Source organism: Zalophus californianus, chromosome 7, assembly GCF_009762305.2.
Source record: "Zalophus californianus isolate mZalCal1 chromosome 7, mZalCal1.pri.v2, whole genome shotgun sequence".
NCBI lineage: Eukaryota > Metazoa > Chordata > Mammalia > Carnivora > Otariidae > Zalophus > Zalophus californianus.
Window position 1 is genome coordinate 63376109 of NC_045601.1, and position 12392 is coordinate 63388500.

The following is a 12392-nucleotide window of genomic DNA, read 5'->3' on the forward strand; positions in this document are numbered from 1 at the left end:
GCAGCGTTAGTGTTATTGGTTTAGATTTTATCTTTAGTCTATGGCTCAGATTGTGGTTGAAAATGTCTCTATGAATTAACTTCATGAAAATAGATTGAACACTGTAATTTACCCATACAGAATAATTACCCAGAAAGAATAATCCTTTTATTTCTAAAAAGACACAAAATGAAATCAAGAGGTAGCAAGGTAGATGTTTTTCTCCAGAGGAGGGCTTTCTTAGCTACTATACTCTTCCTATGCTTGGGTGTAATTCAGAGTGTTGCAGCTTCAGTGAGAGACTGGAGCTCCCTTGGGATCTTACCAGGCATGATGGTCTTCTTGCAGTGGAAGCACTTGGAGGAGCACTCGTTAGAATAGCACTCCGAGCACAGCAGACGTTCATCCTTGGCAGCAAAAGGCTTTTCCACCAGAGAGTGATTGCATTTGGCGCAATTGAAGCATGCTTCATGCCAGTTTCGGCCTTTGTAACAAAGATCCTTCGAGACAGTAAATATGAGTTAATTAAATGTGCTAGTGACTAAACAGGTCATTTGATAAGACAAAACTGAACACTCTCGGGACTCTGGTGTCAGTAGTTTGTGCTGGTAGCTTGAGGGAAAGTTGTCATTGATACTATTACCCATGGAGGGAGCCTCTCTGGGGCAATTAAGAGCTAGAGCCTGGGGCTTTCTTAGTTGGTCACTAAAGACAGATGGAAAATAAACTCTTTCCTATTTCTTCAGATTTCCTCTTCCTTTTATCAACTATAAGAGGGGTTTTTCATGGAATGATTTTTATTTTTAGGTTGTAATATCCTATTATTGTTTGAGATTAAACAAAATCTCAACACCACAAAACAAAGACAAAAAAGAAAAAGAAAAAAACAATAATGTGCATTGTGGGAGGAATGGGCTGTATGAGGGCCCAGTGGACTTAGGGGGGATGAGCCTGATTTGAAGTCAGAAAATACAGATTTTTGAAATCTCTACACTTCCGATGATTTATGTATTTATTCATTTATACTCTTGTCATTCCAGAAATAAACCAGCATTTTAGTTGTGTAACTCTGGGCAAATAACGTAACCTCTTTAATCTTTAGCATCTTAAACTATCTGCTAAGATCATTGTGAGGATTAAAGTATATATGTTATATTTCATAGTGCTAAGCACAGTACCTGGTCACTGATGGTAACTTTGAAGATGCTTATATCCAGGAATAGAGCCATACAGTATTAACGGTCAATACCGAAGGAAATGAGGCATTCTAAAGCATTTCTCTGCTTGTTTGCATGCAATTATTCTATGAATTGAAAACCTACCTTGGAATCTGATTTGATTGGTTCTTTGCACTCTTTACAATAGTTAGAAAAGATACGATCGTAACATGAGACACAATATGGATTGTCATTCTTTAGTACATACTTCTTCCCAAGAAGTGATGCTGTGCAGTATTGACAATCAAATTGAGCAGTTGTCATTTTGGTTCAGTCCTGTGAATAAGAAAATGATTCATGTGCATGAAAGCAAATTTTTTATAAGATAAATTATAAAGCCTTAATAGGAGCCAAACACTTGAATGAATTTATATCTTAAGCAAAAAAAACCAAAACAGCAATTTAGGAAAATATGCTGTAGTCATGGTGACATTTGGAGTGATTTAGGAAAGGCTACTCTCCCATTTTGGCAGTTCCTGTGTGTTTTGCTAACAAAATGCAGTAAGCCCACAGCCAGATTGTGAAAAACATCTTGTATTCATCGTTCACTAATGTGAACTTCAATGAAAACGTGATATGTGTTGAAAGAGGACAGTTTCACCTCAAGGATATAAATATGAACTGTTGATAGGTCTTTCACTAACTGTCATCACTTCCTAACTTGCTGGAGAGTTCTGGAGGCAGAGTTCCTTGGAAATCACAACAGTCTGACATGGAAGTTAATAATCAAGTACACTGTCATTTTCTAGGCCATTCTTTTATTTCTCAAATCTTTATTGGGCACCTCAGGAGGGTTCTGCACATTAGTCCTCACATCTTCCTGTACTACATACTCTCCGTTGGGACATCCTCCTTCCTTGGGTCTTGAACCTCCCCAAATATGCTGTTGACTCCCAAATCTGTAGCTAAAGCTACACTTGCCTCCTGGGCATCTCCTTTTGGATGGCCCACACTAACCTGGCCAAATACAACTCCTTAGCAGGTAGGACTTAGTCCAAGTGCTAGGTCTTTCTGGCTGCTGTTGAACAGTTGCCCAGATGTAGAATGCAGGGGAAACCATCAGTGGTAGAAAAGAGCTCTAGGCTTCTTCAGGTTTTAGGACTAAACTAAGATGTATATAGAATGGTGACTAGCAGCACTTGCTGAATAAAAAACTGATACGAAACATAGAGCCAAGGCAAGAATAAGGAAACCAGTAAAGAACAGAACATACGGATTTCAAAAGGTCTAATTAGGCATTGAACATGAGTTTTTCATTGTCACCAAAAGCACTATCACTGCTTTTCTTGGAAAATGAGATTTGTTATCTTTGGATTTACTTTGAATATATTAGGAGCTATGAATATTTTCTAATTCTCCACCTTGGAAATTTGTTTTTTTTTTTTTAATTGTAGCAAAATCAGAAAATCAGTTATTGTGATGCTTTTCACAGCATTTTTAATGCTAGTTTTTATTTAGTACATTCAAATTGTATTCTCATACATTTTTGCCTTCTTTTATTTTAATGATGAGGTGTCAAGCAGACTGTCTTGCTGAATATATATTGTCATTAATTCTGTACGTAACAGCTTCGCTATATTGTTCTTCACTAACAGAGAAAAGACTGAGGATTTAGAACATGTGGGTTTTTTTCCCAGGAAAGATGAAAATTCATACTAGAAAGTTCCCAATGGAACATGCCAAAATTTTCTGCAAAGAACATTGAATTCCCTATTTGATTGATTCCACAGAAATGTCCCTTCCAAGTGAATACAAACACACTCAAAGAGTTCCCGAGGGCTTAGAAACAGGAGGAAAATAGATCTGATTCCCTTGAAAGACTTTAAAATGTGAGTTTTATTCACATTTACAGTGATCATGTGTTTATCTCTTAATAGTGAAATAAGGTTTATATACCTTTAACTTTCATCACTTAGTATGGAAAATGCCATCTTCATTATTAGTACTGACTTGGCGTTAGATGTACATAATAGCATCATGGAGCAAGGGAACTCCCAGTCTACTTCCATTTGGTGAGGCTTTTAGTATCTTATAAAATGAAGAAGCAACTGAGGGGATTACAAAACTGGTAGTGTTTCAGCACTTTAAACACAACATTGCAATACCTATATCTTATTTATTTTATAAATATATACATATTGATATCAAAATATATAATCAATAAATATAAATACTTGTCTAAATAAGTATCCCCATCCTAGCCACATAATAGGCCTTGCTCCATAGAAAATTCTTAACAAAATGGACCATATTTTTTTTTTTTTTGAAGAAAGTTACTTCTTATTTTGTTTTTCTTTTTTTTTTTTTTTCTTAAAGCAGCATCGGACAGTTGGGTTGGGTGGGAACAGTCATTTCAACATCTCAAAACCTTGTGATTTTGCATTTTATAGAACTATACAGTGAGACAAGGCCTTTAGTCTAGGTCAATGTGTATTGTATATCTACTCTGTAATATTTGAACTCCCTGCCCTCCAGAAGTCTGGATTCTCTTAGTTTAACTCTTACCTTAGTAATGGTGAACATAATTTGAGCTAAGAGAACAAACTAAATGTTCACCTTCTTATTCTTGGTTGGGGAAAATACACTGAGAAATTCAGCCCTCATTTACATGAAGTCTCTCATTTACCTGTGGATATGTGAACCCATCCAAATAGAGGAGTGTATAACCAAAAACGTGATACATATTCTACTGGAACCATGGAGTTCTTAAGGGAACTAATAGAAAAGAGGGTGAGGAGCTACAGTATCAGAAGACCTTCCTGGGAAGACTTTAAGGAAGTTAAGTTGTGGGAACTCAGGAAGGAAGGAAGGAAGTGAGGGAGGGAGGTTCGATCCTGATTTGGCAGGAAAGGAAGGGGAAAAGACAAATGGGAGAATGGCACGAGATCCCTTCTGAAGTTGGGAAATGGTGAGTCTTGGGAAACAAATTTTCACCTGGGTACATTCAGGATTAAAGAAGACCTGAAACTAAAGCTTCTTAAAGCTATTTGAACTCTTAACACAAGCAGTTCTAAATGCGGTGGGGGCAGGCAAACAAATTTTCACCTGGGTACATTCAGGATTAAAGAAGACCTGAAACTAAAGCTTCTTAAAGCTATTTGAACTCTTAACACAAGCAGTTCTAAATGCGGTGGGGGCAGGCAAGAGAAGCGAAAGAATTTCTCTAATCAAATCACTTTTTACCTAACCTTATTCTTTTCTAAACATCATTGTGTCCTTTTTCCTCTTCTTTATCCCTAACGTTAATACTTTTAAATACTCAGGGAGTAACTCTGTGTTCAGGAGAGCAGATCCAATGGCTTGCTCTTAATCATTTCTTAACAGGCAAAGCTGTAAAAAAAGAGATGAGGACCCTGTGATTCTTATCTCAGGAACCCCCATCTGAGGGCTAATTTGGCAAAGGTACTGGGAAAAATTTCTCTTTCAAAGATTTTAAATCCTTTTCTTTCAAAGATCTAAAAAGGAGACCTATAATTATGAACCATAAGAAATCTTAATATTAACAATGTAACCCAATTGGATAGCATTTAATTTTTTTAGGTATGAACTCAGAAATGCTAGTATCAATATCAAGTTCTTGGCAAACTTCTTTCAAAGGGATTATATGTATCAATTAGATATATTCTAGTCAAACTTCTTTCGAAGTCATTCTGCAATTATACAATAGTTTGAGTACAGAATTTTTATCATTGCCTACTGGGGTTTTAGAAGATTGATTTAGAGATACACTGATATATCAAAGAACTGACGTATCTAAAAATAAAAATAATATCTCAGAAATCCAGTGTCATGACCGCACTTGACTTTTATTGTCCAGTTCCTCCTTTATTTTAGGTTTCTACTTAGAAAGGGTGAGTTCATTTGCAAGTGTCTATAGCTGAGAATGCTGTTTCTTAGATGTTATTTTTTAAACTAGGAATAATTTTGTGTCAAGTTATATTTTATGGTGAATTACTGATTAGAAGGCTAATGCTGTGAGCAATATATCCACTTATATTTTTACTCTGCTGAGCAGAATTAATAGATTCACAAGAAATGTATTTGAGACTACGTCAAGCAAGAGAGAGACAGGGATTTGATGCCTGGTATCTTTAATATGCTTTTGTTTGCAAGGCATCATCCATCATTCATTTATTCATGCAGTCAATCAATATTTAAGTTTTTTTTTTTTTTTTTTTTTTTTTTTGCAAAGTAATCTGCCAGAAGTTGTGAAGGACATAAAAGAGAGTAGATTCCAATCCTACCCTCAGAGAACTTATAATTGAGTAGGAAGAGTAAGGACATTTTATAAATAACTAAACAAAAGTTAGGAAGTGATGAGGGGAAATGAAAGATTGTAAGAATTTAGAGCAGCAGTTCTAAACACAGAGGGTACATTAGGGTTTTAAAAAATTTCCAAAGTGCACCCCTACCCCAAATCAATTAAATCAGAATTTCTGGAGGCAAAGAACGAGAATAAGTATTTTTCAGGTCCGAGGTGGCTTTAATGTCCAGTGACATTTGTCCAATGGTGGTGAAAACCACCAATGTAGAGAAGGTAGAAGAATGATGACTTTTAGTTAGGAAAAATCCAGGAACAAGTTGGAGAAGGTGGAGTTGGAATGAATCATGCAGTAGATATTATAATAGGTTGGCTCTCCCAACCTTGGCTTTACCCTCCTCGCTGGAGAGGTCAGGAAGCTAAAAATATTTCCTGGCCCCTCTTCAGCTGGTGTTTGGGAGGCAAATTTGGCTCTGCTAACTCAAACCATGTGTGTAAACTGGAAGATGGGAGGAATATAGAGGTTACGTTCCTGCTGCTGTTGATGCTGGCCGACTGTGTCTGAGATACGTGAGTAGTTTCTACTATTTTGAAATGCCCGGACTCAGGTTGTCCAGGGTTCAGTGACTAGATTTGTGGCTGTGAGAAACAGTTGTAATGGTATCGGTGGCAGCAGCAGCAGGTCTCTGACCTCTGGATTACAGAGCAGAATGGATGTAGAGGTGGGCAAAGAGCAGTCGCTCCTACCATTGGTATTTTATAGTAAAAATACTACCAATGATATCGAATACTCCTGTTCCTTGTATTAACCACTTGGTCTAGATTATCTCCTTTAGTCATCACTTGACCCTCTAGGAGGGGTCTATTATTATTATCCCCATGAATAACATTATCCCATTAATGAAGAAACCAAAGCTTAGTGAGGTCAAGAGCACCTGGCTGGTAAAAATGCTGGATCTAGAATACAAATCTACGCTTGTCAGAAACTGAAGCCTAGGATCTTAGCCTGTGCACACCTCTATTCCCTGGAGATGTGGGGAAGGGCATTTAAGATAGGACAACAGAATTAGGGTAGACATTCATACTCGGATATGTGAGGCAGGCATGGGAAGAGGCAAGGAGTTTATTCAAAGTGGCTTGCAGGGCACAAGAAGGCAAATATTGGAGGAGAAATTGGAAACATAGATTGGGCAAGATCATCAGTGGGTTAAGTTTCAAGCTAGAGTTGAACATATTTTCTTTCTATAGAAAAGAAAATAACCACTGATGACTGAAAATAGATGAATGAAATGTTTTGAGCTGAGACTTATGAAAATTAACTTAAAAATAGTGATAGAAGGGGTTGGAAGATGGACATACCACAAACAGGCAAATCAATTGGGATTCCATTTGATCAACAAATGTTATTGTTCTTCCTATGTAAAAAAGTGTGTTTTACATGTTTCATGGGGAATATGAAGGAGAATTTTTTTTTGAGAGAGACAGAGAGAGAGAGAGAGAGAGAGAGAGAGAGAGAGAGGGGTGGGGGGGAGGGGCAGAGGGAGAGAGAGAATCCCAAGCAGGCTCCATGCCCAGGGTGACCTGAGTTAAAAATCAAGAGTTGAACACTTAACCGACTGAGCCACCCAGCCGCCCCAGAAGAATTCTTATTGAAGAAATGATGGCCAGTCTTCCAAAACTGACAGATTACATCATGCTACAAATTTATAAAACAAAATAAAGCAAAAACTATGAAACTTGACCAGGCTAAAAACACACACACTGAGGCATCGCAGGGTAAAACCTCTAAAAACTAAAGGCAAATAACATCTAAAATATAGGGTAAAAATATTACTTTCATTGTAACAACAAATTAAGAAGTTACTACTTCTCAATAGAAAAACATGGAAACTAGACAATGGGAAGATAAGGTAAAAATTCTGAAAGAAATTAGGAGCCAACCTAGAAGTCTATACTCAGATAAAACAGCTTTTGATAATGAAGATAAAAAAAGACATTTTTCAGACAATCAGAAACTGAATACATCCAGAGCACACCCATATTAAAATAGATGCCAAAGACCGTTTTTCAGGCAAAAATGATCTCAGATTGAAGCTCAGAGATGAAGAAAGCAGTTAAAAAACAACAAAAATTGTAAATATGGAGGTATATCTAAATAAATATTGGCCTTGTGGAAGAACTTTAGCTAAAGAATTAGAAAATTTTGATAAAATGGGAAACTTCTAAGATAAATAAAACATTACAACTGATACAAGAATATAAAATTTCAAACATTAAAACTGATACAAGAATATAAAATTTCTCTGATAGTTAGTAACTATCAGAGAAACTGAATTTGTTATTAAAAACCTAGGTACACGGTAAAATGCAAGCCCAAATGGCTTCACCAGTGAATTTTACCAAGCCTTAAGAAATAGCGGCACGCCTAATAAACTATGCCAAATATTATAAACAGGAAACATGTTAATTTTGAACCCATTAAAACTCTGATACCAAAACTGAAAACATTAGTGAAAAAAATTTATAGGCCAATTATGCTTATAATAAATAATAAATTTTGCAGTACACACAACTTTCCACAAATAATAACTAACTGACCCTAGTGATACGTGAAAATGTTAACCATATCATGATAGATTGCATTTATCCCAGGAATGCAATTTTGGTTTAAAATTAAAAAGAGAATCACTGTATTTCACCAGATTTATCAAATAAAAGATAAAGTCATATAATTACCTTAGCAGATGCAGAAAAGGCCTTTGACGAAATTTGACTTCAATTCATAATCAAAAACTTAGTAAACTAAGAATAAAAGGAATTTCCTCAATGTAATTAAAAAAAAACTAGCAAACATATTTAATGGTGAATGCTGATAGCTTTTACTCTGGGATCAGAAACAGAAAAAGAATGCCAACGATCACCACTTCTATTCAGTTTTATGTGAGAAGTCCTGGCCGGTACACTAAGATGAGAAAAAGGAAAATATCAGAATTGAAAGGGAACAAATAAAGTGTCATTATTTGCTGCTGACTGATTTTTGTGTGAAGAGAATCCAAATGATTCTATAATAAACAATTAGAATTTGTAAGTGGGTTAATAGAGTTGCTGGATAAAACGTCTATATACAAAAATCTAATTCTTATAACAACAAACAGAAAATGAAGTTTAAAACATATATCATTTTTGGTACCATTAAAAAACCCTCATATACCTTGTAATAAATCTAATAAGCATGAGTGAGAACCCTACACTGAACACTTTGAAGGAATATAAAGAAAACCTGAGTAAGTGAGTGGAAAGATAAGCTATGTTCATAGACTTGGAAACTCAGTATTGTGAAGGTGCTATTTCTTTTCTAACCCTTTTAGAACATAAGAAGATTTCTTTATTAACTTGTAATAGGGAAAAATTTCTTAAGGCAGTCACATAGGAAAAATTTAATAAATTGGACTGCATTAAAATTAAGACCACTATTTTAAAACGATTCAAGATAAGAGTGAAAATAAGAACCACAGAATCAGAGAAGGTATTGTAACTCATGAACCAACAAAGGAGTCATATCCAGAACATAAAGAAATTCCACAAATCAATAAGGAAAACATAGATAATCCAATAAAGGCGCAAAAGACTTGACTAGATACTACACAAAAGAGGATATCTAAATACTAAGAAACATGAGACTGTGTTCAATCTCATTATCATTGAAAGCAAGCAAGTTCCTTGATACAAAATCAATACACAAAAATCAACAGAATCCCTATACACCAGAAATACAATGTTAAAAAATACCATGTTTGAAAACAATAAAAATAATACTGGTATTAAATATAGCACCATATATCTACACTTTATGATAGTGGGAACACTTATCATATGAAATCTCAAAACTTAAAGTCATTAAGGAAATGTAGTTTAGAACTGGATAAACCTGATATGAGGAATTCTTCTTCTTTTTAATTTTTTATTGTTATGTTAATCACCATACATTACATCATTAGTTCTTGATGTAGTGTTCCATGATTCATTGTTTGTGCATAACACCCAGTGCTCCACGCAGAACGTGCCCTCTTTAATACCCATCACCAGGCTAACCCATCCCCCCACCCCCCCACCCCTCTAGAACCCTCAGTTTGTTTTTCAGAGTCCATCGTCTCTCATGGTTCATCTCCCCCTCCGACTTACTCCCCTTCATTCTTCCCCTCCTGCTATCTTCTTCTTTTTCTTTTTTCTTAACATATGTTGCATTATTTGTTTCAGAAGTACAGGTCTGTGATTCAACAGTCTTACGCAATTCACAGCGCTCACCATAGCGCATACCCTCCCCAATGTCTATCACCCAGCCACCCCATCCCTCCCACCCCCACCACTCCAGCAACCCTCAGTCTGTTTCCTGAGATTAAGAATTCTCTGAGGAATTCTTAAAAATTAAACCTAATTCTTAAAAAAACAAACTAAAAAAATTAGGTTGGAGCCCTACCTTATACTATACTCTTAATCTCAGGAAACAAACTGAGGGTTGCTGGAGTGGTAGGGGGTGGGAGGGATGGGGTGGCTGGGTGATAGACATTGGGGAGGGTATGTGCTATGGTGAGCGCTGTGAATTGCGTAAGACTGTTGAATCACAGACCTGTACCTCTGAAACAAATAATACATTATATGTTTAAAAGAAGAAGAAGAAGAAGAAGAAGAAGAAGAAGATAGCAGGAAGGGAAAAATGGAGCGGGAGAATTGGGAGGGGGAGACGAACCATGAGAGACTATGGACTCAGAAACAAACTGAGGGTTCTAGAGGGGAGGGCGTTGGGGGGATGGGTGAGCCTGGTGATGGGTATTAAAGAGGGCACGTTCTGCATGGAGCACTGGGTGTTAAACGCAAACAATGAATCATGGAACACTACATCAAGAACTAATGATGTATGGTGATTAACATAACATAAAAAAAAAAGAACTGGATAAACCAAGAAACCAGAGGAATAGAATGGAGAACCAAATCAGATATGAAACAAATCATAACCAAATCATATCAGATAAATATGATGTATTTATTTTTGATATATTTATATTTATAAATATTGATATATTTGACATATAAAGAATGATATTTCAGTTTAATGGGAGTAAAAAAATTATTCAACAAATGGTCCTGGAATAATTGGTTACTTACATGGCAAAAAATTAGGTCGGAGCCCTACCTTATACTATACTCAAACAATTCCATCATCAATATGAAAAGCAAAACTTTAAAATATAGGAGTAAATTTCTATGACCTCAAGCTAGTGCAAGTTTTTGAAAAGATGCAAACACACAAACCATGAATGAGCAGATTGACATTTGGAAAAAGTAATTGGTCATTGAAAGACACTATTAAAAGAAAAGAGAACCACAAAATGACAGGTTAAGAGATGATATTTGCTACACATATAACTGACAAAGGATTAGAATACAGAATATATAAAACACTCCATGAATCAATAAGAATTAAAGATAAGCTAATGGAAAAATGGGCAAAAGATATATGCAAATATTTTTCTTCTTTAAATGACAGATATTTTAAAGAAGGCTCAATCTATTCCGTGGAATTAGATTTGATCTGTTTAGCAAACCATAATGAAATACATTTACACTTATAAGGTCAGAAAAAATGAACAAGTCTGACAATGTGAAATACTGGTGAGGATAAGGAGCAACAGAAGCAGACACTGAAAATAAAAGTGAAAAATGGACAGATAAAATCACTCTGAAAAACAGTATTTCATAATATCGTAAAGTTGAACATGTACCTTTTGTATGACTCAGCAATTTCACCCATTAAGTGTGTAAATCATAAAATCTTGCAGAGATCATGTGCAAGAATGCTCATAGCAGCATAGTTTATAGTAGCCATGACAGGAAACTCTGAATAGCTATCAAAGGGAAAATAGATACAGAAGTAGATGTATGCTCATACAGATGAATTGCAGGTAATTCATCCTCAATGAATTTACTTTACCTCAACTTTACAATATTGAGTGAAGCAAGTAGTTTGCAAAAAAGTAAATACACTTTTATAAAGTTCAAGAACAGCTCAAGCTGATTATTAGAAATTATAATAAATAGGTTAATATATTAAAAATACATGTTAGTATGTTAGTTAACATGTTATTAAACATAATAAATATATATTATTCAAGCTATTTTAAAAAACATGATGGTAAACACAAAAATCAGGGTGCAATTTAAGATTATCTAACTTCTGGAATTAGATGGGTATTGAGAAGTTGCAAAGAGGTTTTCAAAGATGAAGGATCTAGGTATTTACCCAAAAGATAAAAAAAAAAAATGATTCAAAGGGATACGTGCACATATAGCAAAATTATCAACAATAGCCAAAATATGGAAAGAGCCCAAATGTCCATTGACTGATGAATGGATAAGGAGGTTATGGTATATATAAACAATAGAATATTACTCAGCCATCAGAAAGAATGAAATCATGCCTTTTGAATGACATGGATGGAGTTAGAGTGTATGATGCTAAGCAAAATAAATCATTCGGAGAAAGACAAACACCATATGATTTCACTCACATGTGGAATTTAAGAAATGAAACAGATGAACATAGGGGAACAAAAAAAGAGAGAGGCGAACCATAAAACAGACTCTTAACCTGTAGAGAACAAGCTGAGGGTTGCTCAGGGGAGGTGGGTGGGGAATGGGTTAAACGGGTGACAGGGATTAAGGATGGCCCTTGCGATTGAGCACTGGGTGTTATGTGTAAGTGATGAATCACTAAATTCTACTCCCGAAACTAATATTACTATATGTTAACTAACTGCAATTTAAATAAAAACTTGAAACTACAAAAAAAAAAAATCCACACAAATTGATAGGAAATGTTTGATTTCTTAGACTAAATTGCTATTGTACTTTGCATATATATTAGAAATATTCTTTCC

At 35.4% G+C, this 12392-nt stretch overlaps 1 protein-coding gene across 5 annotated transcripts in view; it reads right to left on the minus strand.

Moving 5' to 3' along the window:
* The window catches only part of FHL5 (four and a half LIM domains 5), a 45472-nt gene that overhangs the window by 13450 nt on the left and 19630 nt on the right, over positions 1-12392 (minus strand). For 2 of the 5 annotated variants that reach the window (XM_027601710.2, XM_027601708.2), the window contains exons 2-4: positions 8194-8419; positions 1302-1472; positions 305-479 (exon numbers count right to left, since the gene is read on the minus strand). In XM_027601710.2, the coding sequence (XP_027457511.2) occupies positions 305-479; positions 1302-1460 (334 nt within the window). In that variant the 5' untranslated portion in view covers positions 1461-1472; positions 8194-8419. Of the gene's footprint in view, positions 1-304; positions 480-1301; positions 1473-3092; positions 3225-8193; positions 8420-12392 lie in introns of all 5 variants that reach the window. The other 3 variants (XM_027601706.2, XM_027601707.2, XM_027601709.2) reach the window with 2 other exon arrangements.